General features: G+C 38.2%; 2 protein-coding genes across 2 annotated transcripts in view; both read left to right on the forward strand.

Annotated features, from left to right (window-relative positions):
- Window positions 1-8,592, forward strand: part of GPR176 (G protein-coupled receptor 176) — a 31,576-nt gene extending 22,984 nt beyond the window's left edge. The window contains exons 2-3 of the mRNA XM_066321413.1: window positions 6,197-6,449; window positions 7,390-8,592. Of these exons, the coding sequence (XP_066177510.1) occupies window positions 6,197-6,449; window positions 7,390-8,497 (1,361 nt within the window). The 3' untranslated portion in view covers window positions 8,498-8,592. The remainder of the gene's footprint in view (window positions 1-6,196; window positions 6,450-7,389) is intronic.
- A 5,728-nt stretch (window positions 8,593-14,320) lies between these two features.
- Window positions 14,321-18,090, forward strand: part of FSIP1 (fibrous sheath interacting protein 1) — a 66,870-nt gene continuing 63,100 nt past the window's right edge. Inside the window, exons 1-4 of the mRNA XM_066321414.1 lie at window positions 14,321-14,385; window positions 14,735-14,921; window positions 15,754-15,903; window positions 17,151-17,323. Of these exons, the coding sequence (XP_066177511.1) occupies window positions 14,353-14,385; window positions 14,735-14,921; window positions 15,754-15,903; window positions 17,151-17,323 (543 nt within the window). The 5' untranslated portion in view covers window positions 14,321-14,352. The remainder of the gene's footprint in view (window positions 14,386-14,734; window positions 14,922-15,753; window positions 15,904-17,150; window positions 17,324-18,090) is intronic.

Consider the following 18,090-nt stretch of genomic DNA (forward strand, 5'->3'; position numbering starts at 1 on the left):
GAAGGGAAAAGAAGGCTTAGCATACAGAAAACCTTGTTCCAAGGTAGTTCATTTGCAGCAGACACTTCATTTTGGATATAAAACATTTGGTTGCACATATGCACAAACTGAAATTGAAAGAAATATACTAAAAGGAAAAATTAAACATTTTCCCACTATTTTAAGCTGGACTACAATTGTAATTTTATCACTGAATTTTGAAGTTGGTAGCAAGAATGTTAGAAAAGGTTGGATTTGGTTTCAGGAGGTTTACTTTTTGTTTTAGTTCTATGGTCTTCTTTCATTTATAAAGCTTATTCCATCACTTTCATAGCTACACTTCTTCAAACTAATATAAGAAGAATTATAAAGAATTAAAAAGAATTGCAAGAATTTATGCATGCTTGAGCAGGTCTTGGCTGATCTTCAGAGGTCCCTTCCAGCTGCAACTCTTCTGTGATTCTGTGGTTCTGTGATAAATTTACACATATCTTTAAGCTGTGTAAGCCAAAATATAGCCTGAGATATCCATATTCTTTTTGGAAATGAACAGGTAAACAGACCTATTAATAAGGAGAGTATTTGATAGCTACCTATCATGGGTGCCAGAAATGTTTCCAATTAACCGCTTTTTTGGAGTATGGTTTGTCAGAGCAAGTTCTGTGAAAAACACTTTCCTCAAAATACTTTGAAAAAAAAAATAAATAGTATTGGAGAGTTGGGCATTTAATCATTCTGATGTTTTGACACGAGAATTTTTCCCATTCATCATGTTCATAGAAACTGTGACACTGTTAGTTTCTAATGAATGATTTTATTGGCTAAGCCTAGTTTCTAACCTTTTTTGTGACCTCCTCATTTGTTTTTTCATAAAGAAGGCTGCCAGTTCCTTCCCTGTGACAATGAAGGGAGTGTGGGAGGGGTACACAGAGGCTCTCTGCTAGGAAGGATGGCTGGATTCCTGGAATCCTGCTCTGGAGGGAAATGAGCAGGCAGAGGACGGCAGGTTGTGAGGAGGAGGATTTTGCTGGAGTGTGGACTTTGTTTTGATTGAGTTCTGTGCTGATTAAAGTTAACAAAAATGTAAGATGAAGGTCATACCCAGTAATGGATTGAGCTTCATGAATTAATTGACAAAGAGCAGTATTTATTTTTTTTTTTTTTTGTTTGGATGACTGCATGACAAATGCATTTCTTCAGATAACAGTCTCTGGTTTCCATGGTGATCTTCTGCTTGTTAAAGGTATTTTTAAGACTTTCACATTATTTGAAGTATTGCTAAAAGCTAATGCTTCAGAACTATCTCAGCCGTTGATGGCTGCATCAACATATTGCATCTGGCAGTGAAACTCAAGGAGTATAAATTGGAAGAGGAGCAAAAGTAATTTTTGCTGTTTTGAATCAGACTAATGTCCTCTGATAAAATTTCATGGTCAAAGAATGTTACTGTTTACAGATTCAGTGAACTTCGACCACAATAAAGGCTAGAAGGATTCTGGGCAGCATGCTGTGGGGAACCACTGTACTTACTTTCTCAGTGTACTGTGCAACTTAATGTACAGTGTGGCTGCTTATCTATGAGGTTTTCCATTAAAAAAATAGTAGGGGATGACTGGAAACAACCATCTTTTCAATCTCATACAGTAGAGTTGGTATATAGTACCTGGAGATTATTGAATGTTGATAGATATGATAATAACAGGATAAAATGAACTCTGACTTTGCAGGCTTTAAACATGTTTCTACTGTGAAAAGAGCTGCTTTTCATGCAGTGTTTACCCTTAATATTTCACTTTTTTTTTTTTTTTTTCTTTTTTTACTTAGAGAAATGGTCAAAGGCACAAATGAGCATCTTATGGTGAGCAGCTGAGGTCACTTGGTTTGTTCAGCTTGGAGGAGAGAAGGCGGAGGGCTGACCTCGTTTCAGTCTACACCTTCTTCAAGGGAGGCAGCAGAATGGGAGGTGCTGAGGTGCTGATCTCCTCTCTCTGGTGACCAGCAATGGGGCACGAGGAAATGGAATCAAGCTGCATCAGGAGAAGCTCAGACGGGACATTAGGAAGAGGTTCTTCACTGAGAGGGTGACTGGTCACTGGAACAGGCTCCCCAGAGAAGTGGTCACAGCACCAACCCTGACAGGGTTCAGGGAGTGTCTGGATGATGCTCTTAGTCATAGGTTTTAGATGTAGACAGTCTTGGGGGAGTCAATGAACCTCACTGAGCCCCTTCCTACTTCAGCTGTTCTAGTCTAAGCTTGACTTTTATGTCCTGTTTAGTCAGTCTGTGTACTGAGAAGATGGTCAAATAACGTCAGGTGTTGTAAGAGTTTTATGTAGACACAGCTCACTCTCTGAGAAGACCAAAGATATGCTTTTAATTTTTAAATTAAAAACACTTCATCTTTCTGCATTACTGGTGGAACTTGGCAATATGGGATATGCTTTGTGATATTGTGATCGTTTTAAATGACACTCATGTGCCTGACAGTATTGGCATAGGACATTGCAATATGCTGCATTTTCCAGCTGCTTGTGCACTCCAGTTGTTCTTGGATGCCTCCCAGCTAACCAGTACAAACTTCACGGGAAGTTTGGATCCAAGGTTTTGAAGCTCTATACCAGTTACCCAGCAGAAACCCTCCTGAAATAAACCTGTGGTAGGAAATGACAGCTTTGCCCACTATGAGGATGTGCAACAGCCCAGTACAATTGTAACCTAAGGAGAATAATTTTTTCCCAGGTTCATCAGTGAATGACTAATACATGGAGAGTGGAAAAGAGCCTCTAAGCATTGTGGAGAGATTCAGAGCACAATTGGTATTCAGAGCACAATTGCTTGTTGAATTGCCTTGTTGCCTGGAACAGTGTTATCCTCTTCCATGGAAAGGAGTTGCTGGGGAAAACTGAGGACAATGAGATGGGAAATGTTTGCAGTTTTTTTCCAAAGCTTCTTATATTTAATGCCATACAAAGTTTCTGGTGTAAATTTTCCTCTGCTTTGGGATGCATGAAGGGAAACTCTTGATTTGAAGACATCAGCACAAAGATCTACCAGTCTGTACTAAAGCTGATGTGGTTCATTAGAGCAGTTTATTAATAGATAAATCATAGTTGCAAATGAAAAAATAATGTTTCCCTGAGGGATATTCCCTGACTAATCTTCCAGTATCCCAAGCGGCCACTTCTGTCTGCTTATCCTTTTTTGCCTTTCAGGCTCTGATTTTATTTTATCTGTTTAAAGAGTTCCTCCTCGTCTTTGAACCAATACATTTTTTACACTTTATTCTTCCCATTTAGCATCAGTTAGAACCAGAGCTAATTTCATTTCCTTGTAACTCTCTGCTGTATAAATGACAATATGACATAATTTGTAGAAGTAATTCAACAGCTGAGAATATTGAGTCTTGAATGAAGCTCCTCTGCATGACTCTGAAGAGGAGCTCAGTATTTCTCTAGAGGCTTCTGAAGTATTAATACACTTCTGATTTCTTTTGATTTTCCATTCTTTATTTATATTAATTCTAATGAAGCTGAAACTTGCTTGGGAATTAATGTTATAAAATCAATGCAATTGTGAAACTAGATGAAAGATCTAAATTCATTTAAAACAAACAAACAAAAACACACCAAAAAAAAAAAGCCTGTTTTCTACCCTCTCCAGGGCATTGTAAAAATAAATTAGTACTGTTAGAAGTACTTTCTAATAGGTGGAGAGTTGGAGATATTTTTGAAAACAAGTGGTTTGATTAACTGAGTATCTCCTAGCAACTTAGAAAGCTTTAAATACAACTAATTGAATACTGCCTGAGGAATACACTGTTGAGCCTAAAGCACCTGCCAAAACCAGATGATGATTCCTTTTTTTTAAAATACATCACATAGTAGAGATGTAACTCAATATTTTGTCAGTATCAAAAAGGAATTTGCATAAGACACATGACACAATATACAGAAAATTGAATCCAAAATGACATTCAGGTACTGCAGACTGAAATAGGAGATCTGTGAGGCAGATTTTAAATTCAATAGTGCATGCTTCTTGTGAAATAGTACTGTTTTATCAAGAAGCAGAACTAGACTTTTTGCTAGTTCTTGGTACTTGCTACTTGGTATACACATTGGCCATGTGAACAAGAATATGATTTTGCAGGTATTTTACATGGGCAGCCATAGAAAAACTCTTCTTGGCACATAAAAGCTTGGGGTTTTTTATTTGTTGGAGGAGAAATCACAACAAAGAAGATAATGTCAGTGGAGAGAAGTGTTGGGGGACTGCAGCTGCTTTTTCATATTCTCAGTCAGCAGCTTAAGATGCTGTTTTCTCTCATTATGTCCATTTGTAGGTAACCTACAAAAATGCTAACAAATGTGTCACATAAATCAATTATACTTCAAAAGAAGTTCTGGTAAGTGTCAACAATATAGAGTATCCACAACGTGGCTGTTGATATGGTCTGCTGTAAGAACAGTTTAACTTTGCTTGGAGGTGGGAAGCTAAACTCTACTTCGTATGCTGTCCAACTGCAGAGAATAAATGGTCAAGCAGTATTTGTATGCTCATAGCTATGCTTTGACTGATCTGGTGGTACTGCAGAGTACAGCTTTGGAAGAAATAAAATAAAGGAGAAAATATGACTGTGAAGACAGGTTTGGAAAGCTGGGACCAGGTTACATGATGTTAGATGATGTTATGTGAGTGTGCCCCACTTAACTGTGGTAGCAGAGATCTTTGCCTCCACAGATGAGAGGGCTGAAGCTCTTGATCTGGACAGGCTAAAGAAGATGGGGTTGTTGAGCCTGGAGAAGAAAAGGCTCCAGGGAGACCTCGTTGCAGCCTTCCAGTACTTCAAGGTGGCTGCAAGAGAGCTGGCTGGAAAGGGGTTTTTTACAAGGGCATGTAGGACAAGGGGAAATGGCTTTAAACTGAGAAAGGGCAGGTTTAGTTTAGATATTAGCAAGAAATTCTTTACTGTGAGAGTGGTGAGGCACTGGAACAGGTTGCCCACAGACATTGTGAATGCTTCATCCCTATATGTTCAAGACCAAGTTAAATGGGACTTTGAGCAACCTAATCTAGTGGAAGTTGTCCCTACCCATGGCAAGGGGGTTGGAATGAGATGATCTTTATGGTCCCTTCCAACTGAAACTATTCTATGATTCTGTGATCTTTCTAAAGACAGGTTTTTAAAGGAGAGAAAATTCTGTCAGTTTTATGGTATTTTGATTTGCATTAGAAAGGGCCCATGCTGTAAGAACAGCTCACTTAATTTACTCTTGTGCTGTTGCTGTGTAAGATAGAATCATAGGGAAATTTGTGATGGAGAACTTGTGTCTGTCATATGATATTTCTTTCTGAGATTTGGATGGCATGCAATGATAAGTGAAAACTACTGTCATAGCTAATTCTGGGGTTTTTTTCTGTGCTTCTGTTTCACTGCTATCCATCCACCCTGTTCAAAACAAGTGTGTAGAGCTTGAATATCTGAATCAGCAGGTTGCATTCTGTGTATACGTCTGTGAAGTTATGTGCATCAAGTCTTTTTTTCTGTTCTGCTTGTCTCATTTACTTTGTTATAATGTACATAAAAATGTCTTGGGGGAGGGGGGAAAGGTAGATTTCTTCTGGATTCGACTTTACACAGGCCTGTCTGTGCCATTGAAGTGATCAGTGAAAAGAAAGGCAAGCTGTGATCCACTTACAAACAGATTAAAACTACATACCTATAGTTACATTTTAATTGAATCTCTACTTAGTGATTTTTTCTCTTTAAAAATAATTCTGTACTATTTATTAAATATTAATATATATAAATATAATATGAACACTTTAGCCAGTTTCTGTATTTGGATACTCAGGATGGACCACTTAATACAGGAATCAACATAAGTATGTAAAAATATGGTTTGGATAGTTTTCTTAGGCATTTGCCTCTGAAATCCCCTAATTCATTCATTACCAGATGCTGGGAAGGGATAGCTGAGGTGTAATTGTTTTTAGCCTTCTGATTCATAAAGCCACTAGCTCTTAATTTGACAGACTTCTTAATTTGAGCAGCATCATGATCCAAATCAGTGATACCTGACAAACTCCAAACAATTATTTTCATTTGCAGTACTAGAGAACATTCAAATCTGTTAAGATTATTGTTATTGGGGCCTGGGGTTAGTTGTTTGTTTGTCTATTTTCCTTTTTTTATGCTTCCTGTCTTTGCTCGCAGGTAACGTCATGGTGCTGTGGTCAACTTGCAGAACATCGCTACTTAAATCTGTAACAAACCGGTTCATTAAGAATTTGGCCTGCTCGGGGATCTGTGCCAGCCTAGTCTGTGTGCCTTTTGACATTGCTCTTAGTGCCAGTCCACACTGCTGCTGGTGGATCTATACAGTGCTCTTCTGCAGAATTGCCAAGTTTCTGCACAAAGTCTTCTGCTCAGTGACCATCCTCAGTTTTCCAGCCATTGCTCTTGACAGGTAATGGGGGAAATTGCCACAATACTGGATTTTTCTTTCCTCTTTCTCCCTTTGTGTGGATAAATGTGGTATCACTATCTGTAATGCACACCAGTGTTGCCTCTGGAACAGCATATCATTTACCCATCTCCAAGAAAACTTGTGATCTGCCTCACAAAAAGCACAAACTCCTACCATTTATAATGATAACTGTGAAAAGTTAGGTCTGCCACAAAAAATCTGTGAGCTTAAAAATTCACAGCAGTACTCCAGTAGTAAGCAAACAATCAATATCTGAAATTTTAAGTGCATGTTTTTTTTTAAATGCACACAAAATGTTCAGTGGTCAGCAATGCTTTTGCTCAAGGCTTGCCAACCACAGCTCGTGCAAAGCAAAACACCACTGTACTTCCAACAGATGGATACATGTAATTTATGACCAACAGCTTTTTCCAAATATCCAGAAAAAATCTGTATTAAAGTGACTTTTAAATCTGAGTCTGGCCTTTGAATATGACATGTGCCTCCATCATGTCTTTTGGAATTTTGAGTGTGCGCAATGTACTGTCTAGCTTAAAAGCAAGTAAATGGTGAAATCTTCAAAATAATACTCATATGCATCAGCCAAAGTGATGTACTGAAAGGAATTTTCGCCACCAAAAATGTAATCTTGACATTTAAGTATTCATTTTTTTCTACAGACAGACCTACGAAGGCAGACCTTTGGGGGAGCATTTTTGTTGTTTTTTTTCCTTTTTATTTATTTTTTTTTAATTTTTATTTTTTAATTTTTTAAAATTTTTTTAAAAATTTTTTTCCTTTTCTTTTCTTTTGTAAACAAGCAGTCAGTTGGCAACCCAGTTAGGGATTTGGAGCGTTATGCTCAGATGGCTCATGAGAGGTTTCTTATAAGCAGTATGCGCACAAAAATAATTATAGTTTGTTTTTTTTTTTTTGACAGATACTACTCTGTTTTATACCCTCTGGAAAGAAAAATATCTGATGCAAAATCCCGAGACCTGGTTATCTATATCTGGGCCCACGCAATAGTGGCCAGCATTCCAGTATTTGCTGTGACCAATGTGTCTGATGTTTATGCTATGTCCACTTGCTCTGAATCCTGGAGTTACTCCCTTGGCCATCTGATATATGTCATCATCTATAATATCACCACTGTGATTGTACCAGTGGCTGTGGTATTTCTCTTCATGATTCTTATTCGCAGAGCACTGAGTGCCAGCCAGAAGAAAAAAGTTATCATAGCTGCATTAAGGACCCCTCAGAATACAGTTTCTATCCCATATGCCTCCCAGAGAGAAGCTGAGCTCCACATCATGCTGCTTTCCATGGTTATGATATTTATCTTCTGCAGTGTCCCCTATGTGACTTTGGTGATTTACCGCACCATACTCAATATTTCAGATATTTCAGTCTTCTTGCTCCTCACTGCTACTTGGTTGCCCAAGGTCTCTTTGCTGGCCAACCCTTTGTTATTTTTGACTGTTAACAAATCAGTACGGAAGTGCTTAGTGGGGACAATAGTACAGCTGCACCGAAGGTTTAGTAGGAGGAACATTGTCAGCTCAGGTGGTATTGCAGATGATAATCTGGAGCCCAGTGTCCATTCAGGAAGCCAGCTTCTGGAGATGTTTCATATAGGGCAACAGCAGATCTTCAAGCCAACAGAAGATGAGGAGAATGAGACCAAATCCATTAGCTCTGGTGACTTTCAACGGAAAGAAATTCCTACCACCAGTTTAGAGCTAGGACAGACTTCGGTTCATAGGTTGATACCACAGACAATTGCAGACTCCGCAGCTCAGGTGGCCCCAGCTGTGCCCACAGAAGCTGATACAGTAAATGACAAGTACTCCATGCAATTTGGTTTTGGACCCTTTGAGCTGCCTCCACAATGGCTCTCAGAAAACCGAAACAATAAGAAGCGACTCCTGCCACCTTTGGGGAATACCCCTGAAGAGCTAATCCAGACAAAACAGCCAAAGTGTAAAGCAGAAAGAAAAGTCAGCAGAAACAATAAAGTCAGTATCTTTCCCAAGGTGGATTCTTAGTAAGAGCAGGAGCTTTAAGTGACAGAAGAAGGTCGCTTTCTATTACATATTTGATCCTATGGATCTTTATTATGTTGAAATTTGCTACAGCCTGATTTTTTGCCAAATATAACAAACAAACAAACAAAAGAAAAACATATATACAAGTGTTCCTTATTAATATGAAATACTTAATGAAAATAACATATCAAATATATATGGAAATTTGTAGTTTGATCTCTGAAATCCTTATGATGATACCTTGTTATTAACTTTCAAAAGTACATATGAATTTAGGAACTCTTTTTATGGCTGAATTATGGAAATATGGCAGTTGGTTTTCTGGGAAATGTTATGTTGCATTAAAATGGACTGAGCATCTAAATAACTTAACAAGAAAGGCCGTAGGGAGCAGAAGACATGCAGCATGCTAAGTCCTACTCTCCTGCAAATAGACACAGCAAGATTCTGCAAATTCCATTAATGAAGTAGGATGGACTATTAAGTGTATTTGTTTTCTGTTATGCGCATTTATTTGATCAGTGTTAACACCTGCTGGACGTTTTTGCACAAATTTGTTACCAAGCATCTGCTAAAAATCTAAAGTATTATAAAACCTAAACCACTATTTTTTGGCTTAAAATCTCCACAAAGTCAAGAATACCCAAATCATCATGTGTGTTAAACCTGAAAAAGACCTCTGTTTATAAAGATCCCATATATATTCTTGTAGTTTTTAAGTAAAAACTGGATTGGAGACCATGCAGGACAAATCCTGACTCCAATAAACAAATATGTATGTGCAAAGAATCCTGTGATAAAGGGCATATACAAATGTCCCTAAAGTGTAATGTATGTATTAAGTAAGTAAGTAACTAAGGGGTAGGCCATGAAATAAAATTAGCTGCTGGTGCACTCTGCTGTTTTCTTATGGGAAAGCTAGCAAATGAAAGAAATGGGTGTGAAATGCTAGCGGCCTTTCTCTGAGTGTGACAGTCTCAGTTTCTGAGTCTGAGTTTCTGAGAGAGAGACTAACAGAGAGGGATTCTGAGTGTTTTCAGTGACAACTGAATTGTTGGGTGAAGAAGCTGGCAACAGATCTCAAAAGGCAAAGGCTTATTAATGCTGTTGCTCAACAGTGCCAGAGGTAGAGAATTTTTCCTTCTATCTTCACAGATATAGATACCCTCCTGCTCCACTCATCTCGCAGAGCAGACCACCCAGTGTATGAACACAAGACTTTCAAATCTGGTGCCTAATTCCTGAGTGAGTCAGTCATGCCAACCCTGGTATCAGCTCAGCAGCCTTTCTGTGAGTTTAGGCATTGCGCTGCAGCTTGTCTCTCTGCATTATCACACACATATTGTCTATACTGACTGTGAACTTTAAACTGTGTCTGTCTGTTAGGTGACCTAAAAGTATTTGCAGCCGTAGCATTTTAGTTCTTGTTCAGTTTCAGGTAGTCTTTCATCTGCACTCACTGTTGTCTCTGTGGGTAGTTTCTTAAAAGCACAATCTCGTAACACCTGTTTGCTCCTTGTGGTTTTCCTGTACTTCAGCCCTTTGCTGCATGCTGAACCTTTATCTGTGATTACTGCCTGTTAATGAAAGTAGTTTTCTTTAAAGCATACTTTAAAAGGACAAGGTGAAGAATCTTGACAAATTCACAGTTACTAAATCCAACCAGCTAATCTTAAAAGTGAGAAAAAAAAATCTGCTAAAGCAGAATCTACCTTTTCTTCCTTTGACAGTTTTAAGGAAGTCACCAGTTTCTGGTGGCTCCAAGGTTGTGGATTTCTACAAGTGATTAAAAGCAAATGTTTTAATAAAAGTGTATTTAAATAAAAGAGTATAAATAGTGTGTTAAATACGTTTTTCTCAATTTCCTTTTCTGGTTTCAGTACATTTCATTTCTTGCTGGTTCAAGAGCTTCTTAGCTTGGGAGTGTGGAACAGTCTTCAAGGGGTCCAGGTGGGTGGTGGGAGCCTGAGTTGCCCTTCTTAGTTACAGAGATAAGAAGACAGACACTCAGCTTTCCTGAAATCAGACAGAAGAAAGATTCCAGAAAAAATTGGTGCTTTTGTGGCAGAGGTGGAGAAGTACTACATGTATTTCTTTTAAGTGCCAATAAAAAGTAATTTAATGGAGTGTTTGTTTTTTCCAAAATTATTGAAAGAAAGATGCGATTGAGAAAATCTTGAAAACCTAAAAAAAAATCAAAGTAGGAATTGTAGTTTCCTTATGAATTTTGGCTAAATTTAACATTCATGTTCTGCTTAGATATAGGAACTGCTCGAAATCTCTGTGATTACTGAATGTGGATAATGTTTACTCAGGTCTGAATTCCTTTGAAGAAAGCGAACTTTGTTTGGTCCCTTTCAACTCTCATGTTGAATGGAATACCAATGATAAATTTAAAGCATTAAACTGTATATAACCTCGTGTTATATCTGGAAAGTGAAGGGTTTGTGATGGGTTTTTACTGTTGAGACAAAAAACCTATTTCTTTCAAAAAGAATACATGTAAACACTTGATTGTATTTTTTAGCAGATTATATCCAAAGGCATTGAAATTCTTCAGCAAGAAATTAACTACAGTGGCTTTCCATACCTCAAGAATTACTTGAGAATGTTTTTAGTCCATAGCAGAAGGTGTGGCAACATGGAAGGCAGTTTCGTCAACACAGGAGCTTCTCCAACGCAAGTCAAAGGATCAACACCTGGCTTTAATAAACCATGGAAGTTTTACCATTGACTCTGGACTCAGCATTTTAGTTTGGCCTGTCTCCCTCAGCTGGTGGGTTACTGTGCTGTATCACTATTGCTGGTGGAGCACACTGCAGAATTCTACTCATCCTCACCAAGGGTTCCTGGGAAAATTTGAATATGGCCCAAAATTCATGGCTCTTTGCCCTTGACTTGGCACATACCAGTCAAAAGATGCTAATACATAATCACTTTCCTTTGCAAGAAAAGAGTCTGTTTATTGCCCTAACCTTTAGAGGAATTAATATATTAAATATTAGCTCTGCTTGTCCTAACCTGAGTACTGGAACTGCTACGGTCTATGTTAGAAATATTGCCTAGGGTAAATAAAAGATCTTTCAGGTGAGCACACAGAAAGATATAAAAAATAATCAAAGGTAAATAACTAAAGAGTGTTCAAAAATTCTTAAATTTTTCTCCAACATGTATGAGACAATGACATAAAAGAGTTTTGGTTACCTATTTGTGTATTAAAAGGCTTTTCAGAAGCAGAGCATAAAAGTAAGCAGTAGTAATTGGGAACAAGTTCCCTGTAGGTCCCCCGTCGTTTGTATTTCTTTTTCATTGGATCAGGAAGAAAAGGATAAATAAATTCTGTTACCATGACAACTGTGTTCTGGGTATCAAGACAGCTTGTCTAAATGTAATTTCATCATGTTATAACCTATCTTTTAGGATGAAAAGCACATCTTTGAGTGCTTTTCTTGCTGTCCACTTCCTAGAAACAAAGTTTTTTCCATTCCAACCTTTCTTTTTTAAATTGTCATACTTCAAAGAACTATCTTGTTAATCTTGGAACAAAATTGACCTGTTCCTGGAAAGGCAAAAAAAGAACCCTTGATTCTGCTTTTCCTTGTTCAAGCTTCAGTATAGGTACACTTGTCACCTCTAACAGTATTTGAGATTATGTAATATTTAATGTTATTTACAAAGTTCAGTCCTTTTTGGAGAGGAAGACTCTTATGACCTGATCTACAGGATTTGAGATGAACTCTATGAACCTCTTCATCTCTGGGTCTTCCAGAAAATAGAGCAGATGGTAAGATTAACTGTATTTAAAGAAAATATATCCTTGCTAAGCTATTATTACTGAATCTCAGGGGTGACACCCTTGTTGGAAAAAATATTGGGGCAGTTACACCTAGCTGCTTGCCATACCTCATTATGCATAGATAATGTAATTCCTAATACAGAAACCCTGTATTTTAGTGTAGGCAGTTCAATATTATCCATTTTGCTGCATTCTCATTGTCAATACTGGCCTTAGATATTCAACTTGCACAACCAAACATGCATTCTATTTTTTCCTTCAAATCATCATCTGCACCGCCTGGAAAGCACCGCAGGATCCAAACATCACTATGGTATTGCATTAGCAATCACTAGACATGTTAATATTTTAATGTACCAGAGCTCAGTATGCTTAAGGAGAGGGCAAAACCACACAGGGTTCACTAGTGCATTTGCTCTGTTTGTCTTCAGTTCTTAACTGTGAACCACATTGCATGGTTACTACACTAAATACCAGGAAAAATTGTTCTCTTAGTGCTACATGTGACAGCTAAACGCCACATACTGTAAGCATCAATAAAAGCTCTACTGCAGACGGCAATACATAAGACCACTAGCTAAGTTAAGATTTATCTTGGCACAAATATTTGTCAATCGAACTTTTAATTTGAACGAGATGCACTTTGTTTCTTCAGAAGAAATTGTTTCTTGTGAATTTGTCCTGCCGATGAAAACCTGATTTTGACAACCATGGGCGCCAAAGGAAGCGGTAACTTTCCCTTCCTGCTGCTCACACGGGTGCGGCACGGGGGGGCTCGGAGGAAGAGGCGCCCCGCGGGCAGCGCTGCGCTCTCCCAGGGCAGAGCGGGCACGGCACAGCCTGGGCACGGCACAGCCTGGGCACGGCCCCGCCCCGGGGGCCGCAGCGGCCACGGAACCGCCAGCGGCGGCACCGCGCAGGCGCAGCCCGCAGCTATCGCGAGACTTCGCCCGCCTGGTCGTCACGGCAACGGCGGCGGCGCCCGGGGCTGCTGCCCTCCGGCGGTAAGGAGAGGGCCCCTGACTGCCTGCGGTCCTGCTTTCCCTCCTCTTTGCCTGCCTTCTTCCCTGCTTTCCTGTCTTTCTGCCTTCCTGCCTTTCTGCCTTTCTACCTTCCTCTCTTCCTCTCTGCCTTCCTGCTTTCCTCCCTGCCTGCCTGCCTTCTTGCTTCCCTCCCTCTCTCTGCCTATCTCCTTGCTTTCCCCCTTCCCTGCCTATCTACTTTCCTCTCTTCCCGCCTTCCTGCCTCCTTTCCTTCCTCCCTCCCTGCCTGCTTTCCTGCCCCCCTGCCTCGCTTATACTGAAATAAAGAGTTGTATTTACTTGAGCAACTTGAGCATTCTGAGAATCGCTAGCATTTGTCATAATGCACTGAGATGTCTAATTCCTGGGAATTCACACAGTTGTGTTTTTTGTGTTTTCCTTTTTTTTTTTTTTTTTTTTTTTTTTTTTTTTTTTCAGAGTAACGTGCATGTCTGTGGTTTAAACTCAAAATTGAACAGAGGTTGGGAATGTGAATGCTTAGATTTAGGAACTCCCCATTTGAACATAAGCAGCATTTCACTGTTTTAGTTGTCTACAAGATGTGTCTAAAATGCCTCATTCTTTTGTTGGTGCCAACTTTGTCAGTCCAATGATTAAAAAAAAAAAAAGGTAAAAGAAGAGCCATGATAATTCCCCTGTTGTGAAATTACTTGCAACATGTATATCATTCAAAGTGTCTTTGATAGTAAGCACATTTGAATACTTTGGTTGGCTTGATGATATAATAGATGTATATTATGTATATTAAAAACCACATACTTCAGTGTCAAACCAGTCTACACTGGAAAAACCTTGCAACATGGGGTTGCTAGAAAGCATTTGAAACTTACATGATCTATATCTTAAATATTGCAGGGCTTGTAGTGCTTTTGTTATGAAGCTGTTCATTTGAATTGCTGTTTTTGCTGGTTTTTTCCTGATTTTAGGTAACAGTGGATATTCCACGTGGGAGCTTGGATGAAATTTCAAGGCCTATATCTAGCTCAAGACCTAAATGTAGACCTTTAAATACATCTATGGAGTTAACACCAGAACCATGTTTGCAAAAGGTAATTTTTCTCTTAAGCAGGTTAAAACCTCCATCCCTAATTCTTTGTAGTAGAATTTTAAAGAAGTAATATTCTGCTTTTTTAGTTTCATGTGTACCCTAGCCTGGCAATCCCAAATCTGACAGTCTGGGGAATGATGAGCTTGAGAATCAGTGTGAAATCTAAGAAAGAGAGCTCTTGCTTAGTGTTAATATCAGCCCTGGAAATGGTTCTTTTATTTAAGAAGTACACACACTGCAGTGTTGTACAGAATTGTTGTTGTCCTTTGTGATAGCATGTGAGTATTGTGGTTATCGTCTTCACCCAAAACATTCCTGTTTTCATGGTGGCAATAACTTGCATTTCCTAGGTTGATTTGTCTGTCAGTTTGGCTGATGGTTATCAGAAAGGCAGTCTAGAAGATTGCTGTCCAGCAGAAAACAAAGGTGATGACAGAGATAGATCTGATGTCCAGGAAGTAAGAATAGATCAGCAAACAGTGGAGAATACGACCATCTCTCTTCAGAAGTGTCTGTGGAATTCTGACGAGTTGTCAGGTGGGAATGACTAAAACTCTCTTGTGTTGTGACTAGACCATATATCAAGTTTTTATAGTTCGGGTAAAATTCTACTGATGGAGGGAATAGAGGTTGCAAATAGGCAAAACTCTGGAAAAGAAGATGCCAACACCCATACCCTCGCTTCTCTTGACTATTTGAAATCCACCTTTGAAAGAAATGGGTTGTTACTGTCAGTACAGTAAATTTCTTGTGGCATCATAAACTGTGATCTGGCTAAAAAGATCAGCAAACCCCATCTGTGTGTGTTCCATGGAATCATGTTAGAAAGTGTTTTTACTAAGATGTTTTTATTAAGATGTTTTTATCAAACTTTTCAGAGTAATCACGATCACTTGTTAGAAACATTGTATCCTAATAGTTGTCCACCTGTCCAAAGCCTGGAATTTATGATTACAAGTTACAATATTTAACAACTGAACAATGTTAATACTAATAAAATACTTTAAATATAAGTATGCAGTGTATAACTTTAATTGAAGCACTTGCAAAAGTGTTTAATGGCATTGTTCTGTCATTCTATAAATGGTAATGGATTAATGTTCTTAGGTGTCTGACTGTTTGCAAATGGAGATGCAAAGGCCAGTAAGTGAAGCAGATATTTGGATACAGTCTTGAAATTTAGTTAAGATTTCATGACAGAACTGGGGTCAAAAGAAATCTCTTGATTCCTGCTCCTGTTTTTAACATGAGTTCTGGTGTACTAGTACATACTGTTTTTTTAGCTAATCTACTGCAAGGGTTGTGTGGTGATCCCTAATTGACAAAAATGTATGGTTTACTGTGAAAGGCGTTTCCTTGTGTGTTTCAGGATGTAGCTCTAATTCAGATTCTGGAGATGAAAGCAATGAAACACAGATGTCAAAATTCTGTGAGCCTTCCCCAGGACAACCGAGCAATGCAAAATCAGATATTATTTTACAAACTTCGAAATCCTGTGAACCTAATACAGGAAAACCAGGTAATGCAAAATCAGATAATACCTTTCAGGTGTATAAAATGAGCAATGCAATAAAACCTTTTCCTTTGCTTCTAAGAGACTTTGTAATGGTTGTGTATTTGTGTGCATATTATATAGTTATAGAAGAACTAAAGAGGCATTGGATGAATTCTTTATTTAGAGATTGCTTTATTAATGGATATATGCTATATCCATTAAAATGCTATAATAGAATGCTATATAATTGAGTTTTCTGTAGATTCAATCAGTCTAATAAAGCAGAATTCAGTGGTTATCCTATCCAGTGCAGCAATGCTGGTCACAAAACGTGATATTAGTATCTACAGAACAGAAATTGGGTAGAACTCAACCTAAAGCTTCACTCAGCAGTTTAAGGTTGATATCAATCTGCTGAGTTCAGGGCAGTTGAAATAAGTACTCCTTTTTTTACCATCTGTCCTTGGGTCCATCTGTCCTCTGTAGGTCACTTAGATTTTTTATAGCTCTCCCCTTGTTGTATCCCTCATCTTTTTATGGCATAAATAGACTAATGCATCACAGTAAATGCTTGGCTCAATGGCTATGTAAAGCATTTGACCTCAACAGATTAGAAAATGAAATAGAGTGTTGCACAACTCCAAAATTTCTAAGTCTGTGGGATTAGGGACAGTGCTGCAAGTGTTTCCTCTACTCTTAATATGGAAAATCAGGGAAAAGAAGGAGACAATATAGAACTCCACTTTAATTAAGAAATGGTAGTTTCCATGATATTTCACAGTTTTTCATTTTTATAACAACATTTTTCTAGATCAGAATCTGGTTTGGCTAAGACATAAGACTAACTTCTCTAATATTTAAAGGCAGAGATATTACAGAGTCTCTCTTAACCCCAAAATTATTAATTTCAAAATGTATTCTACTACTCAGGCTGAAAAAATTACTTTATATTTTTAAACTCCATGATTTTTGCTGATACTGTGGAGATGTCACTCTTCCATTATAAATTTGAATCAAATCGCTTGCACAAAATAGGTGAGTTTTCCTCTCCCACACCTCCATGTCCAACTGCTACAGCTCAGAGTTTGATTCAGCACTCTGTTCCAAAGACTTCTGTATTTTTCCCTGCTACAGACAGGTTTAGAAATTAACATGGGTTTGAGAATGTTGTACTCTTATCCATGGGTATTGCCAAATTACTTTAACTGCTTTTTAGTGTTTGTTTTTTTGACATGCTTCAAGGTAACATTAATTTTAAATATATTCTCCAGCAGACTCTTCTGAATTTGAATGTTCTGAAGACACAGATTTAGATGCTCAGATTCAAGCAGCTATAAAGAAAATGAATAAACTTGACACAATACTTGAAAAACAGCGTTTTAAGGAAAAAGTAGTTAAAAATCAAGGCAAAGAAATGAGGGCAATGCTCTGGGAAGAACTTCAGGTTAGAAGTGTTCTGCTTGTTTTGTGACTGATGTGTCTTAGGGTACTGTCTAACAGAATTACCATACTTCACAGAAGCCTTATTATTAAATAACTCACAGTTGGCTAACTAAAATTAAGAAATGGATCTTAAAAAGTAAGAGTGGATAGTTTTTAATGCATATTGGCTGGGCAGGCTTTTAAATAAGGACATAGTCCTTAAAAATTGATAAGACAAATTGCCAAATATACAGGTGTCTGGGTGTGGTTTACTAGCATAGTATTATGCTTGGGTTCACCACTTGCAGGATAAGGTGTGTCATGAGGTAATGGCTGTGAATCCAGGCTGAAAAGCATTTATTCTGCTCAAGTAGGATCCTTCTTAGGCCCAGCTATTTCAATACTGTCTGTGGTTGAGGAAATTAGAGATGCTGCCTGAAGAAGGCGTAAGAGTGCTGCAGCACAAATTCCTTTACCCTATCCTTATCCTGGCCTCTAGCAGTTAAAAGCCTTGAAACAAATTAGTATTTCCTCTGTTTTACATGAACAGAAATGTGAGTTGCTTAAAAACATGATTTATTTGACTGCATTTCATAATTTCATTGGACTTGGAACCACTTAGACATTATAGAACGTCTTTGTCTGGTGAAGTGTGTCTCCACTATATGTAATGGAGGGTTTAAAGTGTCACCATACTTTTGTTATAACTGCTGGAGATATTCAGATCGCCTCAAGAAAATGGAGTGAGAAGAGTAATTTTAATGTGGTCTGAAGTTCATTAGGTCTGAT

Source organism: Sylvia atricapilla, chromosome 6 (genome assembly GCF_009819655.1).
Source record: "Sylvia atricapilla isolate bSylAtr1 chromosome 6, bSylAtr1.pri, whole genome shotgun sequence".
In the NCBI taxonomy this organism is placed as follows: Eukaryota; Metazoa; Chordata; class Aves; order Passeriformes; family Sylviidae; genus Sylvia; species Sylvia atricapilla.